Source organism: Neodiprion pinetum, chromosome 7 (assembly GCF_021155775.2).
Source record: "Neodiprion pinetum isolate iyNeoPine1 chromosome 7, iyNeoPine1.2, whole genome shotgun sequence".
Classification (NCBI taxonomy): Eukaryota; Metazoa; Arthropoda; class Insecta; order Hymenoptera; family Diprionidae; genus Neodiprion; species Neodiprion pinetum.
The window spans coordinates 26,749,484-26,773,494 of record NC_060238.1 but is presented as its reverse complement, the minus strand read 5'-3'; the positions used below and the strand labels follow the sequence as shown (position 1 = coordinate 26,773,494).

General features: G+C 38.7%; 3 protein-coding genes and 1 long non-coding RNA gene across 7 annotated transcripts; 2 read left to right on the top strand and 2 right to left on the bottom strand.

Annotated features, from left to right (window-relative positions):
* Positions 1-914: 914 nt before the first annotated feature.
* On the bottom strand, positions 915-6,543 carry wal (electron transfer flavoprotein subunit alpha wal). Its single transcript, XM_046636165.2, has 5 exons — positions 6,360-6,543; positions 5,767-6,099; positions 5,214-5,666; positions 3,420-5,060; positions 915-1,726 (listed from the first exon to the last, which is right to left on the bottom strand). Exons 1-4 carry the CDS (start codon positions 6,399-6,401, stop codon positions 4,884-4,886), a joined length of 1,005 nt encoding a protein of 334 aa, XP_046492121.1. The 5' UTR covers positions 6,402-6,543; the 3' UTR covers positions 915-1,726; positions 3,420-4,883.
* purple (6-pyruvoyl tetrahydrobiopterin synthase purple) lies at positions 3,611-8,579 on the top strand. Of its 4 annotated transcripts, none has more exons than XM_046636173.2 (4): positions 3,611-3,774; positions 6,994-7,064; positions 7,146-7,225; positions 7,333-8,579. In XM_046636173.2, exons 2-4 carry the CDS (start codon positions 6,997-6,999, stop codon positions 7,608-7,610), a joined length of 426 nt encoding a protein of 141 aa, XP_046492129.1. In that variant the 5' UTR covers positions 3,611-3,774; positions 6,994-6,996; the 3' UTR covers positions 7,611-8,579. The 4 variants fall into 4 exon arrangements, with proteins under 4 accessions (XP_046492129.1, XP_046492126.1, XP_046492128.1 ...); XM_046636170.2 differs by lacking the exon at positions 3,611-3,774 and adding an exon at positions 6,643-6,832; XM_046636172.2 differs by lacking the exon at positions 3,611-3,774 and adding an exon at positions 6,643-6,841.
* On the bottom strand, positions 7,634-11,571 carry bwa (alkaline ceramidase). Its single transcript, XM_046636167.2, has 4 exons — positions 11,040-11,571; positions 10,507-10,663; positions 10,171-10,408; positions 7,634-9,549 (listed from the first exon to the last, which is right to left on the bottom strand). The coding sequence occupies exons 1-4, from the start codon at positions 11,130-11,132 to the stop codon at positions 9,228-9,230; spliced, it is 810 nt and encodes a 269-aa protein (XP_046492123.1). The 5' UTR covers positions 11,133-11,571; the 3' UTR covers positions 7,634-9,227.
* Positions 11,572-14,582: 3,011 nt separating this feature from the next.
* Positions 14,583-22,956, top strand: LOC138191327 (uncharacterized). The gene is made up of 3 exons (XR_011177688.1): positions 14,583-14,884; positions 14,955-15,098; positions 22,478-22,956. It is a non-coding gene; the product is annotated as an uncharacterized lncRNA (long non-coding RNA).
* The last annotated feature ends 1,055 nt before the right edge of the window (positions 22,957-24,011 follow it).

Below are 24,011 nucleotides of genomic sequence, written 5' to 3'. Positions count from 1 at the left end.
AAGGCACAAGAAAGCTGAAAATCCAGTCTCAGTTTAATTCGACATAAAGAAAATGCAAGTAGACAATTATCCGTAGTTATTGTGAATAAGATAGAATTAAAGCTAGACGAAGTCAGCGACTGCAAATACGGTGTCGGAGATGACACGGTGTCCGGTTTACGGCGATCGGAATTCACTTTTCAACCAGTAGCATGCATCTGTTTACAACCGAATCTTTAATAGTAGAACACGGAAGAGACAGCGGTCACCTTGAATAATTGAATTTTAATACGGCTGAAGGCTAAAACTACATAGCAGTGGTCCCGTAAATTACCTATTCTCACCTGTTATCAATCATCATATTATTAATATATTTCCGACGGCTTGTTTCGTGCATAAGAAATCGAGACATTCGAAAAATTTCACAAATACCGATTCGGAGATTCTGAATCTCTAAATGGCTCTTAAAATTCTGCTCTAATAATATCAGGCTAGTTGATATTCCATTTGGTAGCGGACGATGAGGTTAGCTTGGCCATCACGGCCTGTGGTGTATGCGAGCGTGGTTCACTGTCTCCGAGTTACGGCCACGCGATGATACGTGAAAAATAATTTTACGACTCTTGGCGATCCGGTTCGGCCGGTTATAACGCATTGAAAGAATTGACCGTAAATGCGAAGTGACAAAGCGAGAATAGATATTGAAAATCCGCATACAGAAGTATACAATTTATGGGTATAGATATATTGATGTATGTCACGCATCGTGCATACCAGGATATGACGCATACTCGAAAGATCCGAAAAAAATGCATTTACAAACCCGTTTTAAATCACTTCCGAGGTCGTCGTGAATCAATCGTAATCGTTTCCTGAGATATACTCAAAAAAAGATCGACCCCTTCCAAAGATGAAACAGGTAGTATTGTTGCTCGTTTGATCTTCAATAAATGATTTATTTTACACAAATATATTTTCTTCGTTTTTTTTTCTTTAACTGGAGTTAGCAATATCTTACACGAATATTTACATAATCTGTGTACAAACGTTTAATATTAAGTGCAGTAATATCAAACCTATCTTGTATTACATGGATTATCGCGTACGATTCTATCTTGAATGCAGATCGAGTTAACACCACTTTCTTCAATGTCCAGGGACTGCAGAGAGCAGAGTTTACTGCAGATTTCGTCAATCTATTGAAAAACTCAGTATGTGTATCTAGGAATCCGGTAGATACCTACACTGAAGGCTTGTTTCCATTCGGGATCGCTTATAGCTTCAGTGAAATGGTTATATCGGCTCCACCGGTATGTAACACATTCTTCTCAGCACAAGAATCGGTAAATTTGGCAAAAACAATACTACAAGTAAAACCAAAGGTGATAGTAATAACAAGACGCTAGCGTAAGCTAGTAGCCACCAAATTGGAGATATTCCTATCACTGGCTCGAGCATTTTGATTGTCGTAGATATGTACTGTTTCGCTGCTTATTTTGATCCTTATTTATCCTACCACTCTTAATTCCTACCACTAATCTTCACCGTTGACGTTTAAAGGACTCCCTCCCCTCCCCCCGGCCCTGTTGCTCGGTGTCATTAAATGCGATATGATGCTCTGACGTCTCCGTTCAACTGGGCGACGACGTCTAAATTTTCACAGCCATTTCTATGTATTTTACTGTTTGTACAAGTTCCTCCGGTTCATTGTCCACTGAAATATTCTCCTATCCAATTTTAATCAATTCTGAAACAATTTACAACAAATTTTAATCATTTTGAATCTGCAGTAACAACATAATAATTACTTTAAATTGTTGTCGTAATTTTCAAGTGAGCTATCGCATTTTTCTCGTCTACCTACACGAGAATATGAAACTTGACTAAAATGTGAGTGGAAATAATGGGAGGTGCAGCTGGTTCGTCATACCTTACAAATTTCCTAAAATTATGAAGCATCGGAAGAACAACTCACTTGAAATACCACAGACACACACAGGCACCTACAATATTCGGAGTTGTTTTCACTTTTTTACGGCATATGCAATGTACGAGAACGAATAGAAGAGTATAAAAGACGCAATGGAAGTCGCTTCGGTGTTTCAAATAATTTCTGGCAAGAATCACAAGCTAAATGAAAGATATTCCAGCTTCCGCGTTATGCAAATTTCACAACTTGTGTTGCAATTAATAACGTGACGTCAATTTTACCGGGGTAAGACACACACTCGACAATGCAAAGTAGATGTTATTGCACCTGTTACGCTTGACATGAACTGGCTCGAATTGTTTGGGCCTCTCGCAAGTATAGAGTAATGCTGTTATTTTCGACGGGATACCTGTACGACGGAGAGATGAGTAAGCTGACAATCAGGTAGAGCACTGTATTTGATCAACTTTACAACAATCCCAAGTTAAATAATAGACCTATTACGGGTCGATTGCGCAAACGTTGGAAAAATTTCACTTTCTTTGCCGCAATCTCGTTAACTTGGCCGCATGCATTGTCGAGAGACAGTCAAGAGAGTTATGTACGTATATACGAACAAAGCGAATCGGAATTTACGGTTATCGAATAATGACACGAGGCGAGGGACGATTTCAAACTCAATTTCAAACTGCAGCATCAACGCCGAGTCAAACTGACACACTTTGAAATTACATCACGTTGAGAGTACAAGGCCACCAACTTCACTGACTTACTTTCAATAGCGATGAATTACAATCGTGCAGGTTATCCGAAACTGCTAAACTTTTTCACGACTGAAGTCACGGCTGTGGTATGAATTTGTGAGATGAGCACAAAGTTGCGAGAGACTTTTGTGTTTAAAAAATGATTACGGATGACCTCCAAACCTGAATCAGTATTAGGTCCGGCGTTTCGTCAACATTTAAACTGATGTAATCGGCCCGAGATACATCCGCGCCATCAACTCGGCAAAAATAACAATACAGTGAAAAACACGCGTGGAAGATAGGAAGCCGCACGACCTTGGGGAATCAAAACCTGTTTGGCACAAGCGATCTACGCAGCGGTGAGTGAAACAAAAGCGAAGATTTAGAAAATTTCCCCGGCTGAATTACCCAGATTGCAGTAAAGCGTTCTAAAACAAACATTAGTTGCATTCAAGGATGACTGAAGAAAAGCTGCGATTATTCAAAACTTCGACACTCGAGAGCGGGTCAAAGCACGCACCTAACCCCAAGAAGCAAATCTGTTTCTATGACTTGATCGAAAATTTTCGTCTACCTACACGTAGAATCATAGTTCACACTAAAATGTTTTTTTTTTATAATTAATCGCAATATTTTCAACCACGCATGCGGATATGACATTTGACAATGGGGTGAAGACGTTAGGTCGAAGGTGGAGATGAGTGAAGACTGAGAGGAAGAATAGAAATAGAAATAGAAGAAACGGATAAACCACGTGTACCTACCATAAATCGAATAAGTCAGCCGACTTTCAATCACCCGGGACTAGAACTGCGACCTGCGTCGTAGAACTGCGCAGGTGCCAGTTGCAGGAGCACCGGGCTTCAACTTCGTTCTGAGACTCGATTCACAAACTGCGCTTTCCCTTTCATTTAAACACGACTACCTAACGTTATCCACGAGTCACCACCTTAAATTTGTTCGTCATTGTGCGCAACACGTACAAAGCGCAAGACTGTGCGCGTGTGGTACATATATGTGCATTGAAATGCGTGAGAGCATTGGCAAATCTGCAAACTGGACGGCATTGACAAGAGATTTCTGCCTCGTGTTTAACCTTCTCCAACTTCTCTCCGGACGGTTTGCTTGTTCATTTATTTATTACTACAGAGTTTTAAAGAGTAGTAACAGAGGTTGAAAAATTTGTAGTATTGCAAACTGAGAACTTTAGAGGTTTGACTTGCCAATTTGTAAATACGCACATTGTTCCGATCGCGTTTGTTGATCATGTTTCATTTGATTCGACTACTGGGTAGAAAATGATAACTTACGAACATATTGCAAGCTCTTTTCGCAATTTCGTTTTATATTTTATTCTTCCTCCCCTTGCGCACGCGCTTGAGCGGAATACACGTATGCCTGTGCATGTACGATATACGGGGAACTACGACAATGATGCGGCATAAGTGCAACGTACTTTAACAAAGACGACCTTCGCAATCCGCATGCAGAATTTTTCTCCCGCGTTGTTTTGCTTTCCTCTGCCTACCGACTTCTATCTCCTACCTACAATCTCCTCGACGTCTATTCTTTTCGTTGTGCTTGCATATACCGTGTGGTTCTAAGTGTCCAAGCTTATGGAAATAAATATCAAACCGGTCATTGCCTGTCACTGATGAAATTCTACGTTCGTAAAAGTTCTACGTAGTTTCTAACAATGCCATAGAAATTGCATGACGGATAAAGATTTATTAAAATAATATACCTAGATTTTTTTCGTCAGCTATTTTATAGCATTTAACAAATTCTTAGCTTCAAGTATAAAAGTTGAGAATAATCTTTGTACATTTGGACATACTATATAAACGCATTCAATCACAACTTTGTAGCGAAAAGTATGTATAAGAATGATTTACATTATTATATGATAAAGTAATCTTCCATTTTGTTAAGATACGCATTTGCAAAAGGAGCTCGAGTTCTCACAACTATTTCTCGAATTACCAGTCATCGTTTCTCACGAGAAAACATGCGATAATCATATCAATGTGTAAATATTATTTGATACGATATGTAATAATATTATAGGAATTACTATAAGAGACAGCGCTTGTCAAAATAGTACTCACACGGAAACTTGGTAGCTTTTTGAAATATACAAGACTTAGATAACTTTGTTTAATGACCGAATCCTATGGAAGATATTTTGATTTCCTTTTTTGAAACAACGCCGTTAGTATCTGCGTAATTTACACCTTCTCGGTAAGCTCTGGTACCACTTTGAACAAATCTGCTACCAAGCCGTAATCAGCGACTTGGAAAATAGGAGCTTCCGGATCTTTATTTATCGCTACGATTGTTTTTGAATCTTTCATTCCGGCAAGATGCTGAATCGCTCCGGAGATACCCACGGCGACATAGAGGTCCTGCAAGTAAAACCGTTTTCATAGATTTGACGCCTCCCAAGTCTTATCGATTTCATACTAAATCAAAAATTATCTATCGCTCAGCAATCTGGGATGGAGTATAATTTTTTCAAATTGGAATATTATCTCAACAGAACATCTGTGTAAGCTCACCGGCGCTACAATTTTCCCAGTCTGTCCAACTTGCAAGTCATTCGGTACAAATCCAGCATCAACTGCGGCACGAGAAGCACCAACGGCTGCGTTCATTTTATCGGCAAGCGTGTACAGAAGCTGGAAGTTTTCCCCGGATTTTAACCCACGCCCACCAGAGATGACAATTTTGGCAGAAGCGAGCGCTGGTCTGTCGGACTTTGTCAGTTCTTGCTTTACAAACTCGACCGAATTAGACTTATAATCACCCGCTGGTGCTGGCTCTAGCTTGGCGCTCCCTCCTTCTAGAGGCGCTGCCTCGAAAGAAGTCCCTCGAATAGAAACAACTTTTACGCTGTCCTTAGCTTTCACAGTTTGTATAGCATTGCCCGCATATATTGTTCTCACAAATGTGTCTGGCGATTTAACACCGATTATATCACTCACCGGGGAAACATCTAGTTTGGCGGCTACCTAAAATTTATATTATCTTTATTTATATTAAACTTCAGTTATCGAACACCCTGACTGGATATTGTTCGTATCTGCAATTATTCATTATTTGTCTACCCACTCTTGGCAGCAAAGCCTTTCCAAATGCTGTAGCACCTGCGAGAATGTGGCTGAAGTTGAACTGTTTTTGGGTAGCTAATATCAGCGGTGTTATGGCTTCAGGGACGAATCCCTTGAAGGCGTCGTTCTCGGCAACCAAAACCTTAGCTACGCCGTTAGCTTTGGATACAGCCTCCGCTACTGGCCCGCACTTTGTGCCAGCAACCAAGACAGTGATATCCCCACCGATTTGCCTGGCTGCGGTTAATGCATTTTGGGTTATCGTCGACAGAGCCTCGTTATTATGCTCAGCAATTACCAAAGTCGATTGATATCTTTGCAAAAAACTGTTCAGCTGGAAGATGATAATTCACATAAAACTTGGCCAACTCCTAGATGCTCAAACAACCAAACATTATTTTAACATATCAGGTAATTGAGTAAAGAGATACGGTTCGCTCATTACATCAATCTCGTGACGAGGCAATCAAATTAACATAATAGAAAATTGTTATATAAGTATTGTAGTAAAGATAGAGGAAGCTAAAAATTTAATACAACCTACTTGAAATTGTGCACTGATCAATTATCAATTTTCATTGAAGTTTGGCTCACCTGAGTTTTGTGTCTGATCGTACGGGAACAGTTGACAAACATTTTGAAATTATTCCAACGGTTGACGAAAATAAGGTTTGCCAAATATGTCTCAGTTTGCAATACTTCTCACTCGACTGTTGTGCGTTGCAAGAAGTGGAGCACGGTGGCAAAGTTGATAGGCAAGTCCAAAGTTTGTTTTATGTATGTACACAGACCGATATATGGTACATACGTACGTGATGACGATATTCTTACGGCTTACCGACGGGCTTCGGCCAGAGGTCTCTAGCTCTACTTTTTCCATCATGGCGGCAAAGAGTCGGTGAATAAAACTAGCTGTGAATCGCCAGCTGTATCTACTTAGTTACCCAATTCTAGCATATATTAATGTAATATTCGAACGCTGTTGTAATTACTGTGAAATCAGATTTAGCAAGATCAATCAACTGCAGGATATTGCGACGTCGGGAATGCCAGCGAAATAATAAAAAGTAAATCACGTACGTGTATAAGCATATGTACCTACTGTACATACGCAGATCATTTTTTCAATCAGCCATAGGCCACCTTGAACTTTCCTTACAAATCTTCAGCATCTTTAACGTGTTGTCACGTGCGACAATAAGTAATAATATCGATCTAAAATAAATAGGACATGACGCAAGTGCCGGTTGTGTATTTGACCAGGAAAGAAACAATATCTGCTTGCCATCGCCTTCATAGGTATTCGATAATATAAAAATGAATGATGACGCAATAATTAAGCACGCATGCCACTAATTAATAACGTGGAAATTTTTTAAGCCCCCACTTGACCGACGAGCAGAATGCAGCAGTTTACGGAAAGTGTAACAATTTTTGGGGGCACGGACACAATTACACCGGTAAAAAACATACGCATCTACTTGAAGTACTATAATTATTACTATAGTTGTTAAATGCGTAATTAAAAAATTTCGATACACAACTCATGTTTTTTTTCTTTTTTCAGTGGAGGTCACAGTGCGAGGTCCTGTGGATGAAAAAACTGGAATGGTAATGAATATTTCCGATTTGAAAATTTACATGAAAAATGTGTTGATGGATAAATTAGATCATAAAAATTTGGATAAAGATGTGCCATATTTCAAGCACGTTGTTTCGACAACAGAGAATGTAGCTATTTTTGTCTTCGATGAATTGAAGAAAGAAATGCCCAAACCTGATTTATTGTACGAGGTAAAAATATATGAAACTGATAAAAATATTGTAATTTATAGAGGCGAATAATTATTGGAGCCAATCGATAAGAGTTCGTTTTATAAAGGGGCGCATATGCCTATGTGCATATGAAATAATATATTTTCGAGAACATGACAGTAATCACAGATCAACAATTTAAGTACGTTATTACTTAATCAATGATATTAAGAAATTTTTCCTATTATCTTGCGCAAAGTTCGATTTTGCGCATGCATTTGCGTTCGCAAAGTACCACTTTCCCACACGTTGACAAGAGCGTGCGGGAATGCAACTGAGCGAACGGGGATGTAGCTGAGCGTGCGGGAATGTATAAGAGTATACGAGCGATTCCAAGGTATATACGCGCGCGCCATCTCTGCGGCACTCTCTTAGCATTAACACGTGCGAGCGATACTTTGACGTTCGTTAAAATATACCGTTTCGTTTTGTAAATTGTCACGTTACGATAAATATTAATAATAATTGAAAATAATAAATAAATCAGATTTTTCTTAATTTAATAAATTTATAATAGTTCTATAATTTGTTTTTTTGTTTTGGGCGGGGGGCTTCGCCCAAAAATAAGTTTCAATTATTCAAAATAATTGTAGTGGTCGGACTTTGCGCAACTTAATAGGAAAAATAGTATACGTACTATTACATTCCGAATTTAGCATTACATCTATTTCGTATTCCAATTACTTGTTCGCACTTACGATTAGTGTTATACGTCATATAAGTATGCTACATGTAACAATTATACTGTATTATCATATAGCTTTACATATGTTGTATATTTTTGGTATATACTTCTATCACATGCTCGAATGCTCATAAAATGCTGTTTTCGAGTCTATTTACCTATAAATGCGTGTAAAATACAATTGCGCACATAAAATCTTTGTAATCCTCAACAATCAGTCGCAGGTATAAAAAATTTCCGACAGCAATTTCGCTGATTATTACATTTCTAAAAGCTCATTTCAAATTGATAAAGTAACTGCACCTTGCATTACACTCATCTAGAAAAATATGAGTTTATAAATTCATATTAAGTTTATCTTGTCATCATCATCATCATTATTATTATTATTATTAGAAAGTAGTATTATTGAAATTGTTATTATTATTATTATTATTATTATTATTTTAAGTAATCTCAGTCTCTATCTGTTGATGAATCGAAATTTGCTTCATATTAAAAACGTTCGGTATAAAAATTCACGTTTCAAAATATTGGTTAATTTTCAAGCCAGCACATATTTTATGGTAACTACTATATGCTACTAAATTTTGTCATCATATCATGTAAACGAATTTACATTTATCTTTACCGAATAACTGCTATTCGTGAATAAACATCAGGATTCACTCAATTGATGAATAATTGAAAAGATATTTGATATTCGACGAACTACAATGATGAAACTCGTGAGGAAATTTTAATAACATAACTGTGTCAAACATGTACTATCTTTGCATACATTAACCAAGTGAAACTTATGGACTGAATTAACATATTTCAAATGACGACGATTAAACAACTCTAGCTGTTACTGAATTTCTTATAAAATAAATTTTAACAAGACAATTGAATACTGATAGTATCGGTCTATTAGAGTAATAGAAAGCAAGTTTTAAATAATATATCGTTGATTGATTGCATTATATATTGGTATTACTGTCTACCTTGATGTAACTTCTTATAGTGACATAAGGTATTCCCAATTCAAAGTCATTCCTGGGCCAATATTTTAATATCGGAGATTGATGAGGTTTCTCTTCCGTCACAGAAAAGTAAGCAAACAATACAGCGGCTGTGTAACTTGCAATAAAAATAAACAAATGCCAGAGCGCATGAAGATAAGGAAAATTCAAGTTCAGCCAAGTATCACAGAATAATCGATCGTTGAGCCAACAGGTTACTGCCAAAATCCAAATAGCACCACATCGAACACCGAGACGATAAACTCTAACAGATTTCGTCCTGAAAAAATATATCCTTAGTTACATATCCTTACCACACTAAGAAAGATGCATGATAATCCCTATTTAGAAATGATCGTTGAATAATGCTGGAGATGAGTTTCACCAGGGGAATTTGCCAACGAGAGCCACTCACAATCAATGAACGTTAACACAATTAGGTCGAGTAATTTATACAAAGCCCTCTCGAATAATTAAGACAGCCCTGCTTTACCAAAACCTCACAGTATAAGCCAACGCGAATAAGACATAATAATGGAGAGGTTTTTTACATTCATCATGAACTAAAGAATGTAAATTTGTAAATCTGTCATAGATTTCGCCCACGATTTGCATCTTTGTCCAGTCCTAATTCAACTATCAGAGACGAAATAATGCGAAGCCTCCGGAACAGTTGATTCAATTTCTCGCAACCATTGCTTCTGTCTCAACTGAATCTGACTCAGAGGGATGACATAAAACAACTACTGACATAAATTAACTATTGTTATTAAAATGTGTTGACGAGCAAAGTTTCCCAATAGTTTCTTAATGATATGCTATTTGAAAATATATTAATGTGATTAGGTTGACGATATGAGAAAGGTGTAATATGATAATAGGATATAAATTGAGAATTCACCTCTTCAATTCAATGACCATAAACCCAAAAGCAGGAATGCAGAGAGTCATTAGTGCGAATGCATTTACAAACGGATGTACAACGGCCAAACCTGTGGCGATTACCGTCGACAATATTGCAAATATTGAGAATTTCTTTCTATTATTTTTGAATACGTTAGGAAAATATCTCCTTGGAAAAAACATGCAGAATCCAGCCATGTATACCCATAATATTGCAAGTTCGTCCAACAGTTGCCCTAAAAGAAATATACGAAGGTGAGAATTTAAGAGACCCTCAACCCCGACGCAGCGTCTCATATAATGCATTTCTTAAAATATTGTGTGTTAACTGTACCTATGAGAGATAATGTTGCGTGAAAATATGCACTACTGGCGCCGACGATCATCAAGAGAAACCAGATGATATGAATTCCAGGATTGACGAATCTCCCGTAATCTCTAAAGAGATGCATCAGAACCGGAGGCAGTAGTAGAAACACCACATTGCTAAACTGCAAAATCATTATTACTAATGAGTAATGAGTTAATCAAGTTCCATCATGCGGAACAAAGGAGTTGGAGTATCTGAGTCAACAAGGCCGATACTACAGGTTGTATCACAATTAGAGAAAAAAGGAGATATTTCATTGTCCGTTGCATATTGCCGAGACTTCGACGCTATTCCCAACTATGGTAAAATAATTTTATAATTAATGGTGCGTGGAATAGAGGGTTTGACGTCAACTACTATTCTTACTCTTAACGAATGAATTAACAATTACTATATCAAAAACTCTTGGAATACTCTCAACTATGCGAACAAAGGAGTGTGGCATTTTAGGATTCCCATGTCGGACGTGTGTAAGCACATGGTGTACATTTACATACTGTATTCATAAATTCAGCGATACTCGGAGATATGCTGTAGTTCCCTTCACACCAGTCTACCGGTGAGCTTCCAGGCTCAAAGGGTCTCCACATAGTGTTTAGTCTTTCTTCGGAAATAATACGGACAAAAGTTCGACAGTAACAAAATCAATTCGTGCAGGACATCGGCGAGTGACGACGTAGAATTGATACGAGTAAATGTTGCACTGTATGTCGACTAAATTCAGTTGTAAATGACCGCCAAAGAAATGACAGGCAATCGATAGATCGGATTTTAAAGACTTTTACTATAATCAAAATCAGTTACAAAAGAGTTTTTGTGTCGGGGCACTTAAACTTGACTTGGACGTTCCACTGCTACTAACTGCGCACGTTCTTTTGTTTTGATTTTTAACTTCCTCTTCTTTATCGCGGCTTAACGACGCAACTCACTGACTAGAGGGAACTAGCGGAGCGATACGTTTGTTGTGCTGTACCGACTGCGCTGTGGTTCTTGGCTCATTCGCAAAGCCGACGCACGCCTATCCGTGTCGTAAGCTTCGGCCATGGATCATCCACGGATGCATCTGGATGCATCCACGGTCTTATATACAGGTCGGGAAACTCCATTGGAGGGGGTATGTCACTTATTGAAGCAATTTTTGTGTTCACTAGTCGCCACTAGGTTCGTTGCGATCTTATCAACAGCGGACAAGCCGTGGCATTCGTATATATGTATATGGGTATTCGCTCACTCACGCTCACTCATCGTATTTATTGAGATTATTGTTATCCTGGTAAGTAGACCGCAGCGACAACTGGTGGTGCCGCTAGAATCGAAATTTGCACTCGCTAAGCGACACGAATAATCGTGGCTTCCAGCATAGGAGTTTCCAGATCTGTATACACATAAGACCGTGGATGCATCCATGGAGACTAGTAGAGTAAAGCATTAAGGAGTCCGATCTTCGTACATTTGATCCGGCATCAAAAATCCGTACAATAAGGTTTGCGCTGGCTGACGCTGAACGGCGCTGATATCGCAAAGATCCGACGAGTGGTGGGGAGACTAGACCCAAGGATATTCCCTTTTAGGTGAGGGGCAATTTCATTTCGATCACGATCGATGTTTATATACATATACATATACACATATATATATATATTCTTATCAAGTAAATTTGCTTTTGATGAAATCTAAAACTACTAAACGACAAATTTTTGAGGACGGTTTTTTCTTATGCTCCCCAATAGAGATCGGATTCCCTTGGTTTTTCCGTAAGCATCATTACCGTGCTTGCATGAGTAACACCCGTATTCATAGTCCTTCCTTGAGGAACAAGGATTCCTTGTTCATGAAACGTGAAATGAGAACAAGGAATCCTTGTTCCTCAAGGAAGGACTATGAATACGGGTGTAAGTCTCATGGTTGCTTCGCAGGAGCACTAAATGCAAATGTAAAACGCGCGTGTGCTCAAAAGAAATACGTACATATGATTGAATTCACGCACGCGCGTACGCGGCCAATAACGTATCCATGTACGCACCGACCAGAGATGAAGATATAGGCCGTGTTCGAAAATTGACTGACAGTACTGTCGGCAATCTTTTATCTCTTTTGCGCTGCCGAGTTCACGGACAGCTTTGTCTCTGCCTAGGGAATTTTTAGTACTGGCAGTCAATTTACGAACACGGCCATAGTTTACCGAACATGGACGTATATGATTCCTACGGCCATGTTACGGAACTGTCACGCGGTATTCACGATAGATGTACCTTCAAGCAGGCGTTGACCGAAGATTGCCAAAAACCGTCATGAAGGAAAAGTAGAATATGAAGAAAGACAGGTAGCTAAATGGGGCCGTTCGAAGCTGGTACAACCAGACGGAGAACGGTGCACGGGGGGCCTCGGTACAGTAATTTTCTACCGTTACCGACAAACCAACAATAATTGCTGTCCCATAAGGTAATCGAAGCGTTACGATAATCAAATTATACAAATGTATCGTTACTACTTTGCTGATTAAATGTGGCTCTTCTAGTCACTTCCAGCATTTGATTTTATTCAAAACGTTTGAATGGTACGTATACTGTAATACTGCAGGTAGATACGTATGTACGTAAAATAGGAGAATCACGTGATAGAACACTGGGTTATACGTTCGTTCATACGTTCACTATTTTGTTATGCTCTTGAGTTTAAAACATCATATCGTCATTATTTTCAGCTTTCAGAACTTTGGGTATTGTGAAGAATTGATATCTGCAATTTAAGATGAGAACGGGGGAAAGCATCGCGATCGGGTTAGCAGATGACACCTTCGCCTTATTAATGGCTAAATATAATGCGCGCGTATGAAGAATCTCGTGTAATCCGGTGTCAGTAAAATTGGAAGTTCTTTGTTTATTTCCACTTTTTAATTCGACATCATGGACTTTTATTTAATCAACCTTGCATCTACATCGTAGTACCATCATAGAAAAAAAACTTATTTTTCACATATTAAACGGTTAATTTACCAAGCTTCTTAGTGGATAACGCGTCAAAGAAATTCAACGTTAGGTTGGAGGTACCTACTGTATGGATTAGAATTTTGAGATGATAAAAATGTGATGTCTGATGCGTAGAAAATATAATCGAAAGAAAGAAGTTTCGGTGCAGAAACGAAAACATGAAATTATAATATTTTGCCAATTCAATATCTTCAGCGACGAATGAGAATTTGAAAAATACAAAAACATACATCATCCACTTATATATGAAAACGAAGTGAATGTGTAATAAACACACAAAGCTGAAAAGAAGACAATGATATACATTAAAAGCACAGTGTTGGAGAAAATCAGGAAATATTAATAAATTTTTAGTTGAGTAAAGTAAATGAACTAATGAAAGAGAAAAGAAGAGAGAAAGCGGAAGAATCGGTAGCATGGCGGCCGGCGGTCCTCTTCGACGCGACGTCTTCAAGCTCAGCATCCGCCACCCCTCCGTACCCCACGTAGCACAGAGGCGAGCGAGAAGCATTTCGCTCATTCAAATGGTTCAAAGGTTGGCTCTTGCTGCTTAATTACCACTGTCTCAAGTGGGATGCGATTTTATTTATACGTAAGGAACTTTTAACGGTGCAGGGATTGCAATTTCGTTACAAGTTTGTTTGGCTCTGCCGACTATGATGAAGATTACTATCTAAATCTGTGGTATAAATAGTGCCAACTTTATAACCATTTGACGCTGTGGAATAAAAGTATCGCGTCCCCGCCTGCCTACCCCACGTCTTGATCCCCAGCCAGCGGAGCGAGTGTGATTACATACAACTTATGATAAACATGCACAACACACACTACAGTACACTCGAGCATACGACCCGCTTCTTATATACCTACGCGAAACCCTGCCTACCCCCACCTCTGTTCGGTATTCACCTACGTGGCACCTGATTATTTAGAAGAACGACCGTCATTCAAATACAGGCAGGCATCGTAGATCACTCACACACCGTGGTTCAAACTTACCGATTTCAACCTGTAGGGAAGGAACGGATTATTCACATCCTAATACTTGATTTTACTGTATTTCGTACATGGAATGATTCTATTAAAAAAAAAAAATATTACTGAATTTTATTTGGGTCAACAGAAGAGCAAAAAATTTTATTAAGGCAGCAAATACGACTGTCGAAATACGATATTATGGCTGATTGAGTGGACCCCAAAATCATATTTAGCAAATTGGTAGGAGTACAATAATGTGCAGAATCATTGTTACCGCCACGCTACCTGCGATAGAGAAAGAAGGGAGAAATGGATACATTACAACGGCTTTTTCTGCCAGCGCTGCTAATTATGCTTAAAGGGAGTTCTGGCAGGTAAACCGAGGAAATTAATAGCATGCGAAGCTCACCGGCCCTCTTCTTCTTTTGCTTGTTGACTTTACAGCACCTCACCAACGTCGTTTACAGCAGGACGGTCAGGAAAACACCGCGACCTTGGTTCAGACGGTTCAGTCGCACTGCTGCGCTTGTTACAGAAACCATGACAATATCCAACGCGCGGTCCCTCGGGAAGACGCCAGCAACAAAGGTGAGTCTACACTCGTCATGATATTACACTCCACATTTTGGTGTGGGTACCGCCATAATTCATAATCATATTTCTAACTCTCATATTCACAAACATCCGCAGGGATTTAATTACTCCATGTAATCACAGAAAGTTCACGAGATACGTATTTATTGAATTTTGTGTAGAAAATCTTACGGAAACTGTGAGCACAAGGTATAAGTAGAAGAGTACGTACAAGAACACGGAGTGGGGACTTGATCCTATCGATATCTCGTACATAGGTATGATACTACCAGGTATCACCTGTTTGAGAAGAAAATTGGAATGCCACAAATAACGTATTCAATTATTCATAAAATTATGGCAGTACCCTGGATTGTTGGTGAATTTGAATACAAAAAAAAATCACTGCACTGGACTGGAATATATTGAATGACCACCTGGGTTCTTGCCGTCTTTAGAAGAACAAGAAACAAAAAAAGACTTGTCTGCGAAATTTTACAAAGTAAATAATACACCGAAACTTTAAACACCATTCCGGGTTGTCGGTAAATTTATAGAGGAAAATAACACTGCACTAACAAAAAAATATTAGATATCCTCCTGGATAGCCGGCGACTTCCTGAACCAAAAATTTGGACAAGAATATCGAATACTCTCTTGAGTTGTCAGCGAAATTATTAAGAATAATTACGACACTAAAATATTAAATACCCTTCCTCCTGGGTCGTGTTGGATTTTTTAAGCAAACTTGTACACTAAAATATTGAATACCCTCCTGGGTCGTGTTGGATTTTTTAAACAAACCTCTACACTAAAATATTAAATACCCTCCTGGGTCGTGTTGGATTTTTTGAACAAACTTCTACACTGAAATATTAAATACCCTCCTGGGTCGTGTTGGATTTTTTAAACGAACCTCTACACTAAAATATTAAATTAAACAAACCTCTACACTAAAATATTAAATACCCTCCTGGGTCGTGTTGGATTTTTTAAACAAACCTCTACACTAAAATATTAAATACCCTTCCTCCTGGGTCGTGTTGGATTTTTTAAGCAAACTTGTACACTAAAATATTGAATACCCTCCTGGGTCGTGTTGGATTTTTTAAACAAACCTCTACACTAAAATATTAAATACCCTCCTGGGTCGTGTTGGATTTTTTGAACAAACTTCTACACTGAAATATTAAATACCCTCCTGGGTCGTGTTGGATTTTTTAAACGAACCTCTACACTAAAATATTAAATTAAACAAACCTCTACACTAAAATATTAAATACCCTCCTGGGTCGTGTTGGATTTTTTAAACAAACCTCTACACTAAAATATTAAATACCCTCCTGGGTTGTGTTTGATTTTTTGAACGAACTTCTACACTAAAATATTAAATACCCTCCTGGGTCGTGTTGGACTTTTTAAACAAACCTCTACACTAAAATATTAAATACCCTCCTGGGTCGTGTTGGATTTTTTAAACAAACCTCTACACTAAAATATTAAATACCCTCCTGGGTCGTGTTGGATTTTTTAAACAAGCCTCTACACTAAAATATTAAATACCCTCCTGGGTCGTGTTGGATTTTTTAAACAAACCTCTACACTAAAATATTAAATACCCTCCTGGGTCGTGTTTGATTTTTTGAACAAACCTCTACACTAAAATATTAAATACCCTCCTGGGTCGTGTTGGATTTTTTGAACAAACTTCTACACTAAAATATTAAATACCCTCCTGGGTCGTGTTGGATTTTTTAAACAAGCCTCTACACTAAAATATTAAATACCCTCCTGGGTCGTGTTGGATTTTTTAAACAAACCTCTACACTAAAATATTAAATACCCTCCTGGGTCGTGTTTGATTTTTTAAACAAACCTCTACACTAAAATATTAAATACCCTCCTGGGTCGTGTTGGATTTTTTGAACAAACTTCTACACTAAAATATTAAATACCCTCCTGGGTCGTGTTGGATTTTTTAAACGAACCTCTACACTAAAATATTAAATTAAACAAACCTCTACAGTAAAATATTAAATACCCTCCTGGGTCGTGTTGGATTTTTTAAACAAACCTCTACACTAAAATATTGAATACCCTCCTGGGTCGTGTTGGATTTTTCAAACGAACCTCTACACTAAAATATTAAATACCCTCCTGGGTCGTGTTGGATTTTTTAAACAAACCTCTACACTAAAATATTAAATACCCTCCTGGGTCGTGTTAGATTTTTTAAACGAACCTCTACACTAAAATATTAAATTAAACAAACTTCTACACTAAAATATTAAATACCCTCCTCGGTCGTGTTGGATTTTTTAAGCAAACTTGTAAACTCAAATATTAAATACCCTCCTGGGTCGTGTTTGATTATTTAAACAAACCTCTACACTAAAATATTAAATACCCTCCTGGGTCGTGTTGGATTTTTCAAACGAACCTCTACACTAAAATATTAAATACCCTCCTGGGTCGTGTTGGATTTTTTAAACGAACCTCTACACTAAAATATTAAATACCCTCCTGGGTCGTGTTGGATTTTTTAAACGAACCTCTACACTAAAATATTAAATACCCTCCTGGGTCGTGTTGGATTTTTTAAACAAACCTCTACACTAAAATATTAAATACCCTCCTGGGTCGTGTTTGATTTTTTAAACAAACCTCTACACTAAAATATTAAATACCCTCCTGGGTCGTGTTTGATTTTTTAAACAAACCTCTACACTAAAATATTAAATACCCTCCTGGGTCGTGTTGGATTTTTTAAGCAAACTTGTACACTAAAATATTAAATACCCTCCTGGGTCGTGTTGGATTTTTTAAGCAAACTTGTACACTAAAATATTAAATACCCTTCCTCCTGGGTCGTGTTGGATTTTTTGAGAAAACTTCTACACTAAAATATTAAATTAAACAAACCTCTACACTAAAATATTAAATACCCTTTCACCTGGGTCGTGTTGGATTTTTTGAAAAAACTTCTACACTAAAATATTAAATACCCTCCTCGGTCGTGTTGGATTTTTTAAGCAAACTTGTAAACTCAAATATTAAATACCCTCCTGGGTCGTGTTTGATTATTTAAACAAACCTCTACACTAAAATATTAAATACCCTCCTCGGTCGTGTTGGATTTTTTAAGCAAACTTGTAAACTCAAATATTAAATACCCTCCTGGGTCGTGTTTGATTATTTAAACAAACCTCTACACTAAAATATTAAATACCCTCCAGGGTCGTGTTGGATTTTTTAAACAAACTTCTACACTAAAATATTAAATACCCTCCTGGGTCGTGTTGGATTTTTTGAGAAAACTTCTACACTAAAATATTAAATTAAACAAACCTCTACACTAAAATATTAAATACCCTCCTCGGTCGTGTTGGATTTTTTAAGCAAACTTGTAAACTCAAATATTAAATACCCTCCAGGGTCGTGTTGGATTTTTTGAAAAAACTTCTACACTAAAATATTAAATACCCTCCTCGGTCGTGTTGGATTTTTTAAGCAAACTTGTAAACTCAAATATTAAATACCCTCCTGGGTCGTGTTTGATTATTTAAACAAACCTCTACACTAAAATATTAAATACCCTCCTCGGTCGTGTTGGATTTTTTAAGCAAACTTGTAAACTCAAATATTAAATACCCTCCTGGGTCGTGTTTGATTATTTAAACAAACCTCTACACTAAAATATTAAATACCCTCCAGGGTCGTGTTGGATTTTTTAAACAAACTTCTACACTAAAATATTAAATACCCTCCTGGGTCGTGTTGGATTTTTTAAGCAAACTTGTACACTAAAATATTAAATACCCTCCTGGGTCGTGTTGGATTTTTTAAGCAAACTTGTACACTAAAATATTAAATACCCTTCCTCCTGGGTCGTGTTGGATTTTTTGAGAAAACTTCTACACTAAAATATTAAATTAAACAAACCTCTACACTAAAATATTAAATACCCTTCCTCCTGGGTCGTGTTGGATTTTTTGAGAAAACTTCTACACTAAAATATTAAATTAAACAAACCTCTACACTAAAATATTAAATACCCTTTCACCTGGGTCGTGTTGGATTTTTTGAAAAAACTTCTACACTAAAATATTAAATACCCTCCTCGGTCGTGTTGGATTTTTTAAGCAAACTTGTAAACTCAAATATTAAATACCCTCCTGGGTCGTGTTTGATTATTTAAACAAACCTCTACACTAAAATATTAAATACCCTCCTGGGCTATCGGTATAATTTTAATACACAAATCTGCACTCAAATTGTTAAATACCATCTTTTCCTAGATTGTGATGCATACGCGCGCGTCAGGTACATACGTTCTCCGGAACACAGATATAATATTACAGGTTTACGTACGGGCGCGATTATAATTTTCGCCGCTCGAATGCATTTCGCGCCGGTGACATTGCATGCAGGCAATGTTCATCATACACCCGGAGTTTCCTCGCGATCGGAATGCCGTCTAGGTACGCAGGACAATACGATGTACAATTACTAGTGCGGAGAACGTTCGCGCCGTGATCAAAGAATCTTATGCAGACGAAAGAAGGTTAGGATCTGCGGTCCAAGCGTTACAGTTACGGAAGCGTCTACGAAAGAAAACGGCGAGTACCAGCATGCGAGCGAATAAATCTGGCTAGTTAAAAATTGTGCATACCTTCGCCTACAGCATTCTCAGCGTAGGTACGTACAATCACGTTTCGGAAAGTTACGATTGACAATAATTCGAACACATGCTCACAGCGATTGTTTCGAGAATCACACAAATCTTCTCACCTTCTATCGCAGATTATAATCATAACAACAGCTACTCACAACGGCGGGACTCGTACTTAGCTTAAACCCAATGGGATAGAAGCTATTTTCTGCATTACATCCGTACTGCCTGGCAGGAAAACACCAGCAAATACGACTAATACCAAAGTGTTTTCACTCGCCCAGGCGGTGGGAGACTGTGACCGCCGTTGATGCATTTGTCGCAGATTCCCGCTATCGAAAAATCTTTGTCACGTCAAGGGATTCGGATTATAGTGTCGAAAAGTGGCAAGCAGGCAAGAATCGTTGCACACCGCGACGTCAATCCTTCCTCATGAAACGTCCCGGCACGGAAAACTTGCCATAATTACCGGGAGAAAAGTCTCTGTGATCGCCCGGCCCGCTAGAAAACGACCGTTACAAATAACAAAATGGCGGAATCACCCGATCGTCAACCGTCAACGCCGGATTTATACCTCCTCCCTTTACCGCACTCCCGCGTACGGCGGAGCAATTGGTAATACTGCACAGCTGCACAACCGATTATCATTGCCGTTGCAACTATCGGATAGATATTTCAACTTCTACCTAGGACACAGAGTGCGAATCTATTTACCTTAGAGAAATAAGAACGGGCATACCGCGTTGAAACGTGAAGAGATTTTCGAAAAACAAAAGAAACCCCTGCTTCCTCCGTTGCCGTAACCATGCAGGAGCGAAGCAGCTAATACAGTCGATGAAATTGAACGTAAGTAGCCACGCAATCCCGGTTTCGTCACGACGCGAAGCGAAGACACGAGTCATGAAGAATCTGACAAGAGATTCGGAAAATCGAGCGAATATTCGGAAGAGAGCGAACCTGTTGCATTATTGCGGAGGGATATCGGGGCCGCGTTACACATTCACATGCGCCGCGGAGATGGTAGGGAACTACATGTGTGTGCGCGCCCGAACCTTCCCAAGTTCGCTACAATATTTGACATGGACTCTCGATTCGCGAGTTTTTACAATCATCCGGTGACCCGTGGCCATTATTTGAATAATCATTGAAATATCCTTTTTCACCTGTCAATTTGAGCACGGAATTCTCGCTGAACTATGTACGTATATTTGTGTTTGGGGTAATTAGGATCGGTGTAACAGAATTTGAGCAGCCACTAGTAAGATTACATTTCTTATTTTTTTTTTTATACGCTCAAATTACCGATTACAAACTTAATTCAACTTGTGAACATGAAAAAATCGATACAGTTAATCACAGTTGTATTTCACGGTTAGACTAAATTCAAAACTACCTGATTAATAATGCTTCTTTCATGGTGCAACAAAATTGCAAACTTTCTGCTATCGTTGTCACAAAATTAAGGGCTGACACAAAATCAGAATTTTATTAACAAGAATACTTTTTCAGTGTATAATTTTATCTGTCACCGCGTAGGTAATAAAATAACGTTGAATCTGAGTAATTAACACCAGGCACAAGCTCTTTCCCGGAATGAAAGGAATTACGCGAACGTTATACACATTTCGCCTATAAATCTGTTCTTGGGATTGCGTAAAATTGTATCTCATTTTTCGTAAATTATTGCGAGTTTCAAGTAGGAATCTCGTTCGATAAATATTTGATTCTATCAATGGAGCCACCCAAGGAAAACACTGCCCATGACTTTCGAAATGCAACTGGTGTTTCGCAATGTTCTTCCTTATCGACTCCTATGGCGAATAACCATTGGGTTGATAAGGCAGCTCCCGCGTTATGACAAACCTTGAACACGGCTGATAACCCTCTTGCGGATAACATTGCGCGCGTTTGTTTATTACTGATTGTGAATCTTTTTCACAAGCAAGTATTAAATTTCTGTGAATCGTATATACCTAATAGTTCTCGATCAAATCATAGTCGTAATAATAATAATAATGAACGAAAAACAAACTATGAACGAATAAAATCTATCACTGTGCAAATATCAAATATGTGATATTATCCACCGCCGGTGGCTAGCTGTTTGCAACCATGTCAGATTTTCAAATTTCATCGTACGACATACTCAACTCTGTAGGTGAGTTAATGTAGTATAGCATTGGTGCTCACGCATAAAATTAACCAATTGGTGAAGGAATCATTAGTCAAATTTGGATCGTATCACAATTCAGGTACACCCGAACTATGGATGGAGTAGAGCGTATCATAATTTACGATATTGGCAACGTATACCATACCGACTCGCAGAAGCTACCTCTCTGTGAATCGATACTCTCTATCCGTCTACAATACAATTTTCAACGTCTTTACTAGAGTATCTAATTTTGTTCATCCGTGTAACCGATGTAACAATAATATAATGGTACCGTAACAACATGAATACGGAATAAGGGAGGTAATAACTTGATCGTCACGTATCAAAATAAGTGCTATTGAATTGACCTCTCGATACAATAATTTTGCAGGTGATACATATTACGACATAACGAGAACGTTCGTGACAACATACCCTGGCGTTTTGAGGCTATAATATCAAATACTTTGATCACTGTGGGCTACCCTGTCCAATTTTTAATTCCTATTAGAAATTCGACCAACAATACTTTCACTGACCCGATCCTTTCTGCGCTTTATTTTCCAGAGATGCAGTGCAGCGCTTGACATTGTGAAAACAGTGATCCGTCTACGATTAGCTTTGGGATTCCTTGGGAGATCAAATCAAAGATCATATAACAAGATATATCGAGATCGACGTATGTGCGGACTCATTCTGGGAAAGATGATCCATACTCAGTGGTTCGATGAACTGTACGGAACACTATCCTGATCCGTTCCTAATCAGGATAACCATCAGGTACACAGCAAAAGTCAGGGGTGGTTGGTACGTAACTCATTTGATTCTTTTTCGATCGCGTCGCAAGTGAAGTACTCAAGCTGGAAGTGGTAAATGGACTCGTCTACTATCGCTGTCCGAATGAAGTTCATGCTCTACGATATCTACAGACCATTATAATTAGTCGCCTAGTTCGTAATTCTCAACAACCGTGATTTCCAGCAGGATGTATAATGTAAAGGGGTATTTATAAGTTCCGGATATCTATAATGCGAGTACAAAAATTTCACTCAATTTTTCCCATCGGTGTGCTTTTTATTTTTCCTCCTTCTTTGCTGTCCTCATCTTTTTCCAACTCAAAAGTCGGTCGCGTCTCCGCCCGTAGCAGCTGACACCGAGATTCGCCCCCTGCTTACCTGCAGAGTTGCCCGGGTCTTGGGCAGAGTGTTGGTTGGGATGCAGTCAGCAGCTGGCGAAACGCCGGGTCAGAGGGTAATCCTATTGGCGGAGTGTAGCATCGCGACGCTTCACCGTCATTGGTTGCTCCTATGAAATGGGGCGTGGCACGACGAGACAACCAAGGTTGTGGCGACGCTCAACACCCCCGCAACCAGCGATCCCGTCCTGGCCAGAGCTCGAAGAGCCGGCATGGCGGCAGTCGCAGCCGAGCAGAGATTCTCCGCTTGTTTGTTAAATTTTCTCTCTCTCTCCCTCTCTGTGGCAAACTAACGACCACCAATTAAAATATGCATTTCTTGGTCTCGGGCAAAAACCGAATCAAATTTTTTTCTCCGTGCATACACGTATTGATTATTCTTTCAGGAGGTGATCTGTTTAAGGAACGGTGTGCGGGAGACTTTTATCAATAACTTAGTTTTATCGCGCATCAGTTCTGCAGTTTATAGTCTCCTGAAACGAAATCATGGCCTCAAAATCCGGTGCCTTAAGGCGTCGTTTCGCGCAATAGCGTTGAATGGAACATAGTCGTCATAACGTATTACACAGGCCATCAAATCTCACGGCGCTAGAACGTAAACGCGTATGACGGTATTTTGGTTAGCAGCGTAGTTTCAATTGTACAGTGCTGAATATAATCCGTCGACCTCATTGAGAAGGAAGTAACAGATGGTTGCTTCAGCTTGCACGGTTATTACTCCTCTGCGGTATATAGATATAATACACAACACTTACTGCTCTTCCGCAAGTAGGTACCTATGGTCTTCAAGAAGTCGAATTACCTGCAACAACCCATTTGAAGATAGCTGATGAAAAAGCATCAGGTCACATGGTGCTAATCTTCTTAATTATTCTAGGAATAAATCCCAGTGTCTCCGACAAAGGG

Excerpts from the sequence above, each read along its gene's own strand:
- wal (XM_046636165.2), bottom strand. The coding sequence starts at position 6,401 with ATGTTTGTCAACTGTTCCCGTACGATCAGACACAAAACTCAG. Across the intron at positions 5,667-5,766 it reads GAAAGGCTTTGCTGCCAAGA|GTAGCCGCCAAACTAGATGT; the intron begins GTGGGTAGACAA and ends TATAAATTTTAG. Across the intron at positions 5,061-5,213 it reads CTGGGAAAATTGTAGCGCCG|GACCTCTATGTCGCCGTGGG; the intron begins GTGAGCTTACAC and ends TTTTACTTGCAG.
- purple (XM_046636173.2), top strand. The coding sequence starts at position 6,997 with ATGACGCAAGTGCCGGTTGTGTATTTGACCAGGAAAGAAACAATATCT. Across the intron at positions 7,065-7,145 it reads GCTTGCCATCGCCTTCATAG|CCCCCACTTGACCGACGAGC; the intron begins GTATTCGATAAT and ends AAATTTTTTAAG. Across the intron at positions 7,226-7,332 it reads GCACGGACACAATTACACCG|TGGAGGTCACAGTGCGAGGT; the intron begins GTAAAAAACATA and ends TTCTTTTTTCAG.
- bwa (XM_046636167.2), bottom strand. The coding sequence starts at position 11,132 with ATGTGGAGACCCTTTGAGCCTGGAAGCTCACCGGTAGACTGGTGTGAA. Across the intron at positions 10,409-10,506 it reads CGCAACATTATCTCTCATAG|GGCAACTGTTGGACGAACTT; the intron begins GTACAGTTAACA and ends TATTTCTTTTAG. Across the intron at positions 9,550-10,170 it reads ATGGTCATTGAATTGAAGAG|GACGAAATCTGTTAGAGTTT; the intron begins GTGAATTCTCAA and ends ATATTTTTTCAG.